Source organism: Lissotriton vulgaris, unplaced genomic scaffold (genome assembly GCF_964263255.1).
Source record: "Lissotriton vulgaris unplaced genomic scaffold, aLisVul1.2 SCAFFOLD_293, whole genome shotgun sequence".
NCBI lineage: Eukaryota > Metazoa > Chordata > Amphibia > Caudata > Salamandridae > Lissotriton > Lissotriton vulgaris.
In genome coordinates this window covers 1,809,212-1,821,889 of record NW_028254211.1, presented here as the reverse complement: position 1 = coordinate 1,821,889, position 12,678 = coordinate 1,809,212, and the positions used below count along the sequence as shown (strand labels likewise).

The following is a 12,678-nucleotide window of genomic DNA, read 5'->3' as shown; positions in this document are numbered from 1 at the left end:
GTCTGCGCATGCTCTCTTCTCTTTCAAAGCAAGCCATAGCCTTGCTGGTTTCACAGGCAGCGATTTAATGGTAGGCCCAAAAATAAAACAAACACAAATAGAATATTAATTTCATGTAAATCAGCCCATTATGTTTCCCAACTCCATACTAATACCCCTTATAAATGTTTACCTAGCCAAGCTGTTAGTGTAAAGAAGCTTTTCTATTATTTATGACAACATGCAAAATAAATGTGAAACATAGCATTTTTATGCTTTAGTGTAAAATTTAAAAGCACACACAGTTAATATAGCGCACGCAGTTAATATAACACACACAGCAACATGCTTTAGTGTTTTAGATAGCCTTTCATGCAAAAAGCATTTAGCCCCCTGTGTAGTGTTTGGCGCATTATTAATTCACACACATTATAAAAAGAGGTGCTATTAACTGAGAATATTTATCAAAATATGCAACAAGTCAAAGTCTCTTAAGACAGTAATAGTGTATTTAGATTATAAGGGATGAGCTGGGAAGAGAGAAACACATTCTATTAATTTTCAAAGCTAAACAGTCCACTTTTCTCTACACTGAAAAAAAACCACATGTTAATTCAGCAAAAGCATTTCAGACTGAATAGGCCTCACTTTCATGTTTTTCATGTGCCATATTTTTAACTTGCACCAAAATGAGCGTGGCAATTTAAATGCAGTCTCTCTGAAGCACAAAAAATAAAACAATGCCTGACTGCAGATGAAATCTGCTCCATCAACCCAACATCCCTTTGTGGGTTGCCTGGATAGAACGGAGGGTTCTGTGATCTACCACTTCAAAGTTCCAGAAGACAGACCCCACCCTTCTTCAGCATATGAAAGGAACCATCCACCTGAATAAAAAAGTTCCCATTGTATACCAAGGATAGAAACCAGACCTGCATGGGCAAAGACTCTGTTGGAAAGAGAGACGCAGCTGGGATTCGAGAATGGCACATTGTTCAATCACAGCCTAAGATCTGGCTGTTTCTTAAGTAATGCAAAGGCTATTTGAGAATAACTCAATGTAAAATAACATGATGATTCTGCAGAAAATGTATGGCAAGAGATTCAGCCGAACTTTCACCTTTGCATATACCTTGTTGTAACCACTTAAATATTCTGCACTCCCTCCCCTTGACCGACTCTCTCAACAAATGTTGCATATGTGTGATGGACATCAATGGGATTGGGTCGTTCCTCACACCTATCGCGCAGGAACGTTTACCGTTGCACAGCACACTCTTTCTGCAGCTCTTTCAACTGACCAAAATACGATAACAATTGCTTTGAAAAAGTGGTTAAATGAAGAAGTAAGAGCAGGTTACCCTACAGAGCCAGCCTGTTTAGGCGGATCCCTGCGCAATGCATGCAACTAACCAAATGTGCATGAAGTCTCTAGCACAGACACACCAAGGTATGCTTAGGTTCTGCAATGTACTAAGGCTGTGAAGTGGTTTCTGGGAATTTAGGTAGCACCATGTGGGCGGGTTAACCAGGGCACATGTTTACCATATCTTATTTGTAACTACATTTGATGGGCATGTGAAAAATGTGTTTATATGGAGGGTGTCCCAGTGGAATGAGATGGACATATGTGGTACCAGGTGTTTCACTTGTCGCACTACTTTTTTTTTATTTTTTATTCGTCTACATCATTTTCGAATTGAATCTGCTTATAACATCAGGCATCATAAGATACATAGTCCATCTAATGCAGAACTCTACATTCTTATCAGAACACAGGTTGCTTTCAATATAAGTACAGTCCCTCCCCCAAAAACAAGGAAGGCCCCCCAACCAGAAAGAAACAAAACTAAACATTTCACATCATTGACAACGTATGGCTCCGTGTCGTATTATCTCGCACCAGCTTCTAACTAAGCCGCACACAACGATACATGCACCCCTCTGTTCTCTTTACTGGACATCCTCAGATTCTCCTTGACTAAGTAGATACATCCTCAGTGGCTCCCAAATGTCTCTGGGCCTCGAAATTTCGGGCAACTCTTCGGCATATGCCTCCAAATTGTCTCTACAATAGACCAGGTCTTTGATCCATAATTCAACCTTCGGTCTGCATCTGCCCCCCCACGTAATCGCCACTCTCCGAGCCGCCATCAGCAGGGCCAGACGCACAAACCTGCCAGTTACTCCCCTAATATGCGGCACACAGCATAATAAGCAAGCAAGCGGATCGCACTGTAAATCCACACTCCCCATTGAGACAGCTCACCACTTTTTCCCAAAATTCCCATACTTTCTGACACTCCCAAGCCAAATGCATAAAGTCTGCATTCTCCCGGCCACAACGCATACAATCCGCAGATGCACGCAACCATTATCCATGCAGTCGCATTGGGGTGTAATACACCTGGTGTATATACTTAAAGTGAATAATCCTCAAATTCCCATTCATGCTAAGCGCCCCTGTCAGACCACATACATATTTCCAGTCTGCCTCTGAGATTGGTTCAGGCAAGCAGCCAGACCATCGCTCCCAACTCCGATCCCGGGCCTCCACACTTTCTAGCTTTATCATTTTATACAATTTCGAAATTAAACTTTTATTGCTGGGGGCAGAGAGCGCATACTGCAAAGAGGCCAGCACGGGAGGTTCCTGTGGGTATGTAGGTGTAGTGTACTTTAATCGCATGTCTAAGGTGATGCATTGCAAAATGAAACAACGACGACTGATTGCTAATATAAGCTAGGTCCTCTTCCGCTAAAAAGGAGCCGTTCAAATAATCATCTGACATGTGTCTGAGTCCTGCCTCATGTAGTAAACGGAGTGACGGTTTCTCCTGTGTCACAGACAGGGCAGCATGATATTCCAGATATAGATACCGTGCATATACTTTGTTAAATATGACATGACTGGGCGTTCTCTTCTTATGTAAGGTGGTTGAGTTTGGGATACAACTGGAGGGATCACTAGGTTATGTACCATGTGAACATTCAGCAAAGTGTATTGTAAAAAATCCAGTTTGTATGTAAAATCTTATGTGTAATGTTTATTGCTCTGTGCTCTTCCTCCTCTTGTTACCTCATTCACATGCTTAACCGTAATTTAGTCGCACCATGCTTTTGATTACTATGTTGTCGCCCTTTCCTTCACCGCCAAAGACGCTTTGCTAGATAAAGACTGAGCTCCACATATATTGCATAGTGTGGGCACTAGGACAGTGCTTCGGGTGTAAAGGTCTTCCAAGGCCATACTTGAGCACCTGCCTTTGTTACCCTGCCCCTTAGTAGTTATTCATTTGTAGCAACCAGTACTGTAGCCAGAGGTGGGTGAGCCTTGTTCGCGTGGAAGGGGCGGGCTGACTCTGTCAGAGCTCTGGCTGCTTTCATCACGTTCTTTCTGGTGGCCTCTCTTCCTTTGCAGCTCTGTGCTTGTGTAAGGAGTCACCCACTGGATTAAGATTAGGGCTGTTGATTTTTACCGCTGTGTATTGATTTGATCTCTGCCTTTTTCAGTATTAACAATACAAGTTGAACTGGTAATAAACCAATGGTCTGGTAATGATGGGTGATATTTCTCTTTTTAGGACCAACTGACTCTACTGTACTCAATTGGATCAAATGTTTCTGCAGAAAGGTAAATGTGAACTTTGAAAAGGATTGCCTCATTATATCCCATGTATAGGTATTCCATTACTTCTATTTGTGACTGATTAAATGCTCCTTTCACTCTAAACCATGGAAATGCTTTCTAGGCTCCAGCTAAGTAGTTTGTGCTAATTCAGGTCATATTTTTTTTTGTATTCAGGAGTCACTTTGGTATGAATGTAGCTCTTCTGTCTGTAGAATCCTCCTGCCATGATCTTTGGGAGGCCTGAGGTAACGGGCAGCACCCTGCGAGGGCTCTGCTGCCTTGTTGGAACTGTGACCCAGCTAGAATAAAGTTCTCAGTCTGAGCCACTCCCATATTTCTGCAGCTCTTTTCTGTGTAGGGAGATCCAACTGTCTAAGGCACATGGAAGTCTGAGGCAAGAGGTGGAACCCGGACAGAACCCATCCAGTGCTCAGTCTCCATCATCGAGGTAAGGTTATAGTCTAGTTTAGGGCATTCATCGTGCTACGTCATGACACATTCACATGTCAGACTCTCATGTGAGCAACAGGCTGCTCCACTGGTGGCGTAGAACCCATCCGCATTATTGACCGGAAGGTCAAGCTATAATACAGTTCAACTTGTACACTTGTGGGAACCGTAAATGCGTGGGGAGACTGAGGCCTACACACCACATTATTGAATCACTGTGCTGGGAATCGGCAATAGGTGGGAACACACTGGGGCTGTTGTCAGGAGACAGAGAATCACCAACAAACTGATTTGTATGATGGCAGTTTATATTTTGTGTTTTTCTATTAAATGGCAATAAAAATAAGTTAAAACAAAGGAAGGGGCAATCAAATCCTTTAGTCAAGAGGGATGAAATAGAATTATGGCCCACTCTACTTAGAGAACAAGACGATTTTTAAGGCTGCTTTCAGTAGATCACAGGGGACACGGCGGGGCTGGCTGGCAGCTTTTCTCATCTCAGGCGCCCAGCGGTAGTGGCCGCCATCTTGGATTGGGCCGGTTCGTCCGACCCCACCCACGCCACTCCCCCCACGCTGCTCCTCTATTTAGGAGATTCTCACAGTCTCCCCAGCGATTGCGAGCAGCCCAGTGGCAGTGGGCTAGCAAGCAGAGCTGTGGGCTGCGATTGTGCATTTTTAGAGACTTTTTAGCGCGTTGTCACGCTGATGAAAAGCGCTGACACGCGTTCGTTTTAAAATTGCTTTTCTGTGTCTAACCTGCACTGAAAGTTAACAGGTACCTTCTAACCCTCACTTTGCCTTCCAGGGACACAGCGGGGCTGGCTGGCAGCTTTTCTCATCTCAGGCGCCCAGCGGTAGTGGCCGCCATCTTGGATTGGGCCGGTTCGCCCGACCCCACCCACGCCACTCCCCCCACGCTGCTCCTCTATTTAAACGTCCCCTATGTGTCAGCGCAGCGGACGAGCGCAGCGGGCGCGCCGTAGGCTCGCCGGAGTCAAGCCAGAGTCCTGCCCGTCTGCGCCCGTCCGCGGCAGGCCGGGGCAGGGGGCACCCCCCCTTGCCCACTACCCTTTATATACATCCTCCCACCTTCTCTCGCTATGGTCTCCTGGTACCGTCAGCCCGTCTACATCCGCACTACTGGCTCAACTAGGTCTACTATGCCGTCCTCCCCTCTCACCCCCATCCATCATCCCTGTCTGCCCTCCCCCCCCTCCGCCCGTTTCCTGTACTCCGGCCTTCAACACCACGGCCACGTTACTAAACACTCGGTCTGCTGTTAGCCACCAGTACGAACTATACGATTATATTGACACTCATAAACCAGATCTCCTGTTTTTAACGGAGACCTGGTTTAAGGCTGACTCCCTGCCCAACGTCTTAGCCGCACTCCCCCCTGGCTACTCGGCTCTTCGAGCAGACCGGCCAGAGGGCAGGAGAGGCGGCGGAGTGGCCCTGATAGCCCGCACTGACCTTCAGTTTCAGACTCTTCCTTCCCCCCCCATCCCCGAAGTGGACTACCTGGTCATCCGCTCCAACTCCCAATCCTCCCCTTTAACCTCTGTTCTCATCTATCGCCCCCCTCATCCCTCTCCCACTTTTGTTTCTAACCTCCAGGACATACTGGCAACGCTGGTAGTGAATAACTCTTCAGTGCTAGTCTTAGGTGACCTAAATTTCTGGCCTAACGACCCTGCCGAGAGTCTCTTGTCCAAAGATTTCACCGATCTTATGCTTAGTCTTAATTTCACCCCTCACATCCACAGCCCCACTCACGTTCAAGGCCATTCACTTGATCAAGTTTGGACCTTGAACATCCCTACTACTCCCCCCTCCATTTCCCCTTGTCCCTGGTCCGATCACTTTTTAATTTCATTTTCCCTTGCCTTAGCCCCTATTATTAAGCCTCCACTCCCCAAGAACACCTGGGCCAGAAAATGGGGCAAAGTCGATCTGCCATCCTTCTGCTCCTCACTAGCCAGCACCAGCCCTGACCTCTCAGGCCTCACCGCCCCTGTCCAACTGGACACCATTAACAACTGGTTGACCCATGCGGGCGACGCCTTCGCCCCCCTTAGGCGTATTACGGTCAAGCGAGCCCACGCCGCCAACCGGTGGTTCACTCCCACTCTTAAGGAGAAAAAGCTGGCTGCACGGAGGGCAGAACGAGCATGGAGAAAAGCTTACTGCCCCTCTCTAAAAACCATCTATCTCTCTGTGCTCAAGGAATACAAACAGAGCATCCTCGATGCCAAGACCTTATTCTATTCCAATAGAATATTGTCAGCAGAGTCACAGTCGAAGGAAATCTTCGCCACAGTGCACGAGCTCGCGTCATCCAACAGAGTCTCGGCCTCTATCCCACCCTCTCAATCTCTCTGTGACTCGCTTAATGACTTCTTTGTGGACAAGGTGATAAAGATTAAGGCCAACATCCCTCCCCCATCCCCCACCTTCACTAATCCTTCCCCCCCCCCTGCTTCTTCCAAACTCACCACCATCCCCCCCTTGACCACAGCTACGCTTCTCCCCCTGCTTCACAGGGTGAAATCAGGTTCCCCCCTAGATTTCGCCCCCGCCCACATATTGAGAGAAATCTTTCTAACATGCCCAGCCCCACCCCTCACACTTCTAAATGATTCTCTCAGAAATGGAGTGGTACCCGCCCCCCACAAATTTGCAGCCGTTATTCCCATTCTAAAAAAGGCTGGTGCGGACCCTTCATCCCCTTCCAATTATCGCCCTATCTCCCTCCTTCCCTACCTGGGAAAGGTTCTAGAAACCCACGTCACCGCCACTCTGAGCTCCCACGTGGAAATCAACCACTGCCTTTCCCCTCGGCAGGCGGGCTTTCGCCCCCTCCATTCCACGGAAAAGGTAGTGGTCTCAGTTATGGACAGCCTACGCGAGGGCATCGACACCAACCTCCCTCAGGCCCTCATTCTTTTAGATCTGTCCGCCGCTTTTGACACGGTGGACCATTCCACCTTACTCACCCGTGTCAAGGCGGCGGGCATAGAGGGTCTAGCCTTCGCTTGGCTTGAGTCCTTTCTAAGTGGCAGAGCTCAGGCAGTCCATCTCACCGGTTTCACTGCGGCCTCTCACAAGGTGACGTGTGGGGTCCCCCAGGGTTCCTCACTTTCCCCCCTTTTGTTTAACTTATACATTTTCCCCCTCATTTTTATGTTACAGCAGCTCGAGGTCACGGTATACAACTACGCCGATGACCTCCAGCTTATTTTCAACCTTTCTCATTCCCCTTCATCCTTCCAGAATGTCCAATCTGTTATGCTGTTCATTCAGGATTGGATGAACTGCAACCACCTCAAACTCAATCCGGACAAGACCGAACTAGTCTTGACCGGAGGTGGTTGCAGCCCCTGGTCCCCTTCTCACTGGCCCTCCCCACTCGGTGCTCCCCCACTCCCGGTCCCCAAAGTCAAAACCCTTGGTATCTTCCTCAATCCCTCTCTCTCTGTTCACTCCCAGGTTAGTTCTGTTGTTTCCTCTTGTTTCTTCTCCCTCAGAACCATCAGGAAGATCTCTCGGTTCTTTTCACTCCCCGCCCTAAAGATCATAGTGCTGGCGATGGTGTTGTCGCGCCTTGACTACGGCAACATCATTTACAATGGTGCGCCTGCCTACGCCATTCACCGGCTGCAACTAGTGCAGAACCAGGCGGCCCGACTTATCTACGGCCTGCCTAAATATCATCGGGCCACCCCTTTATTGCAGGCACTGCACTGGCTGCCGGTGAAAGAGCGGGCCCTGTTCAAGCTTGGGTGCCTCACCTTTCAGGCTAGAATGGGCACAGCACCAGAGTTCATCTGTTCGGCTATCAAGCCTTACACCCCAGGGAGAGTACTTCGATCCTCCCATCAGGCCCTCTTAACTGTTCCCCGATTTAAAAAGAAAAAGGCTGGCGGCACCAAGTTTTCTGTTCTGGCCCCTGTGTTTTGGAACTCCCTGCCCGCGGCACTTCGCACAACATCCTCCTACACTGAATTCAGGAAAAACCTTAAAACCTTCCTTTTCTCTCGCGCTTTTGCTGCCTAACTCTCCTCGCTTGCCATCCCCTCGCATTCTGAAGTGCCATGAAACCGCATGGTATAAGTGCGCTATATAAATGTTTTTAAATTCAAAAATTCAAATTCAAATTCAAATCACAGTGAGATAGTTACTCCGCGACTTATGAAACTCTGTCCAACAGACTACAGAGGTGGCCACCTTCTGTATGCACCCCCAAACAAGTTCCTTTATGAATAGGTCCTGAAGCCTCCAACCTAACCATCAGCACACTGAGGTATATTTACAGTCTAGTGATATCCTTGCATGGAGCTGGTAGCTTCACCCCATGTCCTCCTCAACCAGCCACATGCTCCCAATATCTGAGCCAACAGTTTCTCTTGTGCAGAACAAAATTCCTACTGTAATATCTTATCAGTTTGATAAAAGTAGCCTGTCTCACTGCCTCCTTAGCCTCACCCTTGTTTCCTGGTATTGGGTGAACAAGTTCATACTTCGGCCTAATAACAGGAAGAGGTGACAGTAAAATCAGCATTTTTTATAAACGCCTAGCAGCCACAAGTTAGTTATTCCATTGCTAACATTTCCGAAGCCTTATGCTCGATTCTCAAGTAGTCAGAAGCGTCATGAAGAGCTGTTTAATTATTTATTAGATTTTTTTAAATGATTGAGATAATTTATTAAGTGCAAACGGCCTCTCAAAGTCTTCATAGTGCTTTTATTGTCTGTATTAATGCCAAAAAACGAGTTCTCAACCTTATGGTCTTCTGTTGCGTGACTAACCCAAGGCCACTTGCGTTCTCATATGAGAGATACCATGCCCTTTCTGTCACTTTGGTTTGCGTAGTATTATGTTATGGGTGCCCTCAAACCTGTTTCTTAAGTGTGATCCTATACCAGGGCTCCGATGTAATCCATCTTTCGTTATGGAGAAGTGTGGCTCACTGGTTAGAGCAGGCAGACCCTGAAGCAGAGGTCAGACCCGGGACCAGGGTTCAATTCCCGACGCGGCAGGGTCTAGAACTCAAATGTCCACAGACTCGATAATTCTCGCTTCGGTGCCTGACCTAATCATGGGTTCACACTCTGCAACTCTGGGCATTAAGCTTGCTTAATCTCCACAACGGCCCCCCGTGGCGGGATGCCTGGCTTTCACCTTGGGGATGCCCTGTAGGGGCTATCTCGCAGGGAAAAGCCAGGACGGGTTCCCAAGGCAAGCGCTTAGAGACCCCTGGGTTATAAGCGCTATATAAATCCAACATACAATACAATACAATACAATACAATCTCTTTTTTTCTCTTCTTACTGAATGATCCTCAGATTTTTCTAATTTGTATGATCAATACACATGGTCTGCAGTTACTCAGCATTGAATATTCTTTAGCGAAAGATGTCTTTGGTCATGTTTTTTTAAATTTAATTTATTGCAACAACAAAAGCATTTTACCACAAAATTCAATTGCAGCCAACATTGCCTTGTGACAGAAGCACTTGTCTGTTAGGAAGGGGTCATAAGGAGGGGGTTACGGAACTTGTGGGGGACAGTTGTTTAACTTAGAAAGGACAATCTAAACAAAAGTCTCATTCATGCATATTTACATTAACAGACACACTGAGAAGGAGAGGAAGGAGTGTAAGTGATGATTAGGATTTTCTTAACATGAGGTGATGTTAGCTGCAGATCGCAGACCATGCTGGTTGCGGTCTGCGTTGAATTAGACTATTGTCCTCGTCCCCCACCCGCAAGCCCACTTTATCCTCGCCTGTTCTGCCGATCCTCGGGTGCGGACGGTGCTTTAGGTGAGCGACAAGGGTTTCTTCCGGTTGCCTCACTCAGTCCCTTTACTGCAGTATGTGCCGCAGAGGTGTAACTACTAAAGGACGGCTGCTTCCCCCATGGGGGCCCGAAGTTGAGGACGCCACTGGGGACCATTAAAGAAGCGTCTGGAGGCCAGGTGGGCATGGCAGCCCACACAACTAAGTAAGGAGGTGTGCCTAAAGGCGAGAGAAGTGGGGAAATCCAGGAAAGCACAAGGCTGTGGTGCTGAGCTTTGCTCGGAGGCGGCTAGCATTAGGTTAGTGCAGGTTGTGCATTCCTCAGACACCTACTATGCCCCTTCCCTCAGTCCTTCTCGCGCCAGAGTAAGGCACACACGACATCCTGCTCTGTGCACGTTGGAAGTATAATCAAACAAGTGCACTTTAACAAACTCTGACCCCAACTGGCTGGCTCAGACAGAGGAGGTAGTGCCTGCCTGTAGGATTGTTTGGCAAGCGGAATGGAGCTGATCTGGACTCACTGAAGTGGGTTACAGTGTAGTAGTTGCTGGAGGTTATCAAACTCCTGGAATAGCCTGGAAGCAAGTAAGGATTTTTGGTATAGATATTACTGCAGTCAGAACCAGGTGCATCTTATCGCCACAATCAAGTTCCGCGCCCAACCCCCTGGGGAGCCAGGGGCATCAGAGTGTATGGCAGATTTAGTTCAGGTGGTAGTGTGAGCTCAGGGGCAGCAATTGACTGGTACCTAGAAATAGAGTGAGGACACCGGAGCTTGACCTAACGGTCAACAAATGATATAGGCCAGCGGCGGGGGCTGCAGCACCAAGGCGGAGTGAGAGGTTAGTCTTTTTGTGAATTACCTGGTTCCTGCCTATCACCAGATGGACAGATCCAGGGCTGTAGATGGAAATGATGCCGAAAGTGGGGTCAGAAAGACATTTTTTTTAAAGTGCACCCATAAAGAGGACCAACATGGTAAGTTAGCGGAGAACATTATTATTGACCCCCTTGAAGAGAATTTGCCTCCCAGGATGTCAGGTACTCCGGTACACCCTACAGAACAAGTGGGTGGAACACATTTGGGACAATCTACAAAAGACAATCTACTAAAGAATTTGTGGGGAAATATTTTATAAGGAAAGCAGACGCACATGAGCACCCTTTATTGCTGGGAAGTATTCAAAGCGACGACTGGAAAGGGGGCCAGAACCACGTAATGAGTGGCTCTATTATTTTTTAAACACTATCAGACTTGGACCAAACTTTGGGGAATGGATGGGGTTGTCATGTAGATAGGCTTTGCCTTTACACTGTGTTAAGTTAGCTTATTAGAAGTTTAAACGCCATTTTACCTCTCTGCTGCTTTTGCACACGCCACATATTCTTATTAATGCTTTCAGCCTAGTAGAATATTTTGCTTCACACAAGAATAATATGTTTTCCTATAGTATCAGCTTTGCTTGGTAATCTATGTCTGAACACTGAGTGCCGAGGCCTTTAAGGTTATTTCAATACAGCGGTTGTTGTTCGGTCTGATCAGCGCACGTCTTAATGTTGGGGGGATGCTCTTGCCTGAACCAAGGTTATTGTCGTCACCCTGTCTCTCCTCTGGTGGAATTAATAGCACCACAGAGGACAGTGAGGTCCTGCAACAATCAGGTATTCGGCAAGGAAGGGACGGAACGGGTAGTGGGGGAAATGACTCATTAGTAGAGGCAGGAAAGGGTATCCCTCAGCAAGGCTGTATCCCCCCTGATACCTCATTGTCCTCCCTAGACCCTAGATATGACAGCAACTTCGGCCTTGTTATTGTTAGAGGTTATGTTTCTAATGCAAAAAAACCTTCAGACAATATTAGAAGTATTAGTTGAGAATAATGGTCAGGAGAAATTCCATTAATACCAACTACAGAGGATCACGGAGGAGCTAAAACAGATGAATAATTGTATGCCCACCCTCGTACGACCAGTAACAGAGGAAAGAGACCAGGAGGTATATTCGTAACCGGACAACGAGGAGCTAGAACATGCATAGTCTGTTAATCCCCCTATGGTATACACCTCGTCATATGACAAGAGGGAAAATACAGAAGATGCTGAAAAGTAAAGGGGGCATAAAACGATGTTGGAAGAAAGGGCAGTGTGTGGCCCCAGAGCCAGTGAGGCAATAGAAGAACTGAATGGGACTTAAAAAGAGGGTGAGTGGGACTTTGAATAGAATAGGAGTAATAGGTTAAGAGGCGTATGAAGTATTGTTTGGAAGTACGCAACCACGAAGATGTGTAGAAGACAGAAGAAAGGAATCAAAAAAGAGGGAAGCAGGGTGAAGGCAGAGCTGCCTGATAAAAATAAGAGCTAGTCCTCCTTAGATCAACTCGGGAAAAGTAAAGGTTTAATGTTAGCCAGAGCTCCCAGTGATAAGAGGAGCGAAGGAAAGTATAATAAAAGGGATTGTCTTTGGGTATTTATGGAACCATGAGGGAGAAGGATGGGGAGAATACGTCAGAGGAAGTTAAAGCCCCTGAATCGCTTGCACCTATGACAAGTACTGGTTAAATGTCCTAGCCTAGGCAAGATTACATCCGGTGATATAAGGCAAATAGATTTCACAACAAATTTGGAAGGAAAAGAGGTGACAATGGTCCTTTTTTACTCAGAATGTGTAAAGCAGATGATTGTGAGGGCCAAGGAAGAATTGAAAAAGGAGGGTATAAGATTGGTGCAATTTGCTGAATTCGTAATGGAAGAAAGTGGTCTCAGGAGTCTTGGGGCTCTCACCCACCACACAGGATTATGCACTGATTAAAT

General features: G+C 47.0%; 1 protein-coding gene across 1 annotated transcript in view; it reads left to right on the top strand.

Moving 5' to 3' along the window:
- The window catches only part of LOC147659640 (von Willebrand factor A domain-containing protein 8-like), a gene marked incomplete at its 5' end in the record, with an annotated part of 1,204,277 nt that overhangs the window by 58,025 nt on the left and 1,133,574 nt on the right, over nt 1-12,678 (top strand). Inside the window, one exon of the mRNA XM_086951584.1 lies at nt 3,564-3,613. Within this exon, the coding sequence (XP_086807710.1) occupies nt 3,564-3,613 (50 nt within the window). The remainder of the gene's footprint in view (nt 1-3,563; nt 3,614-12,678) is intronic.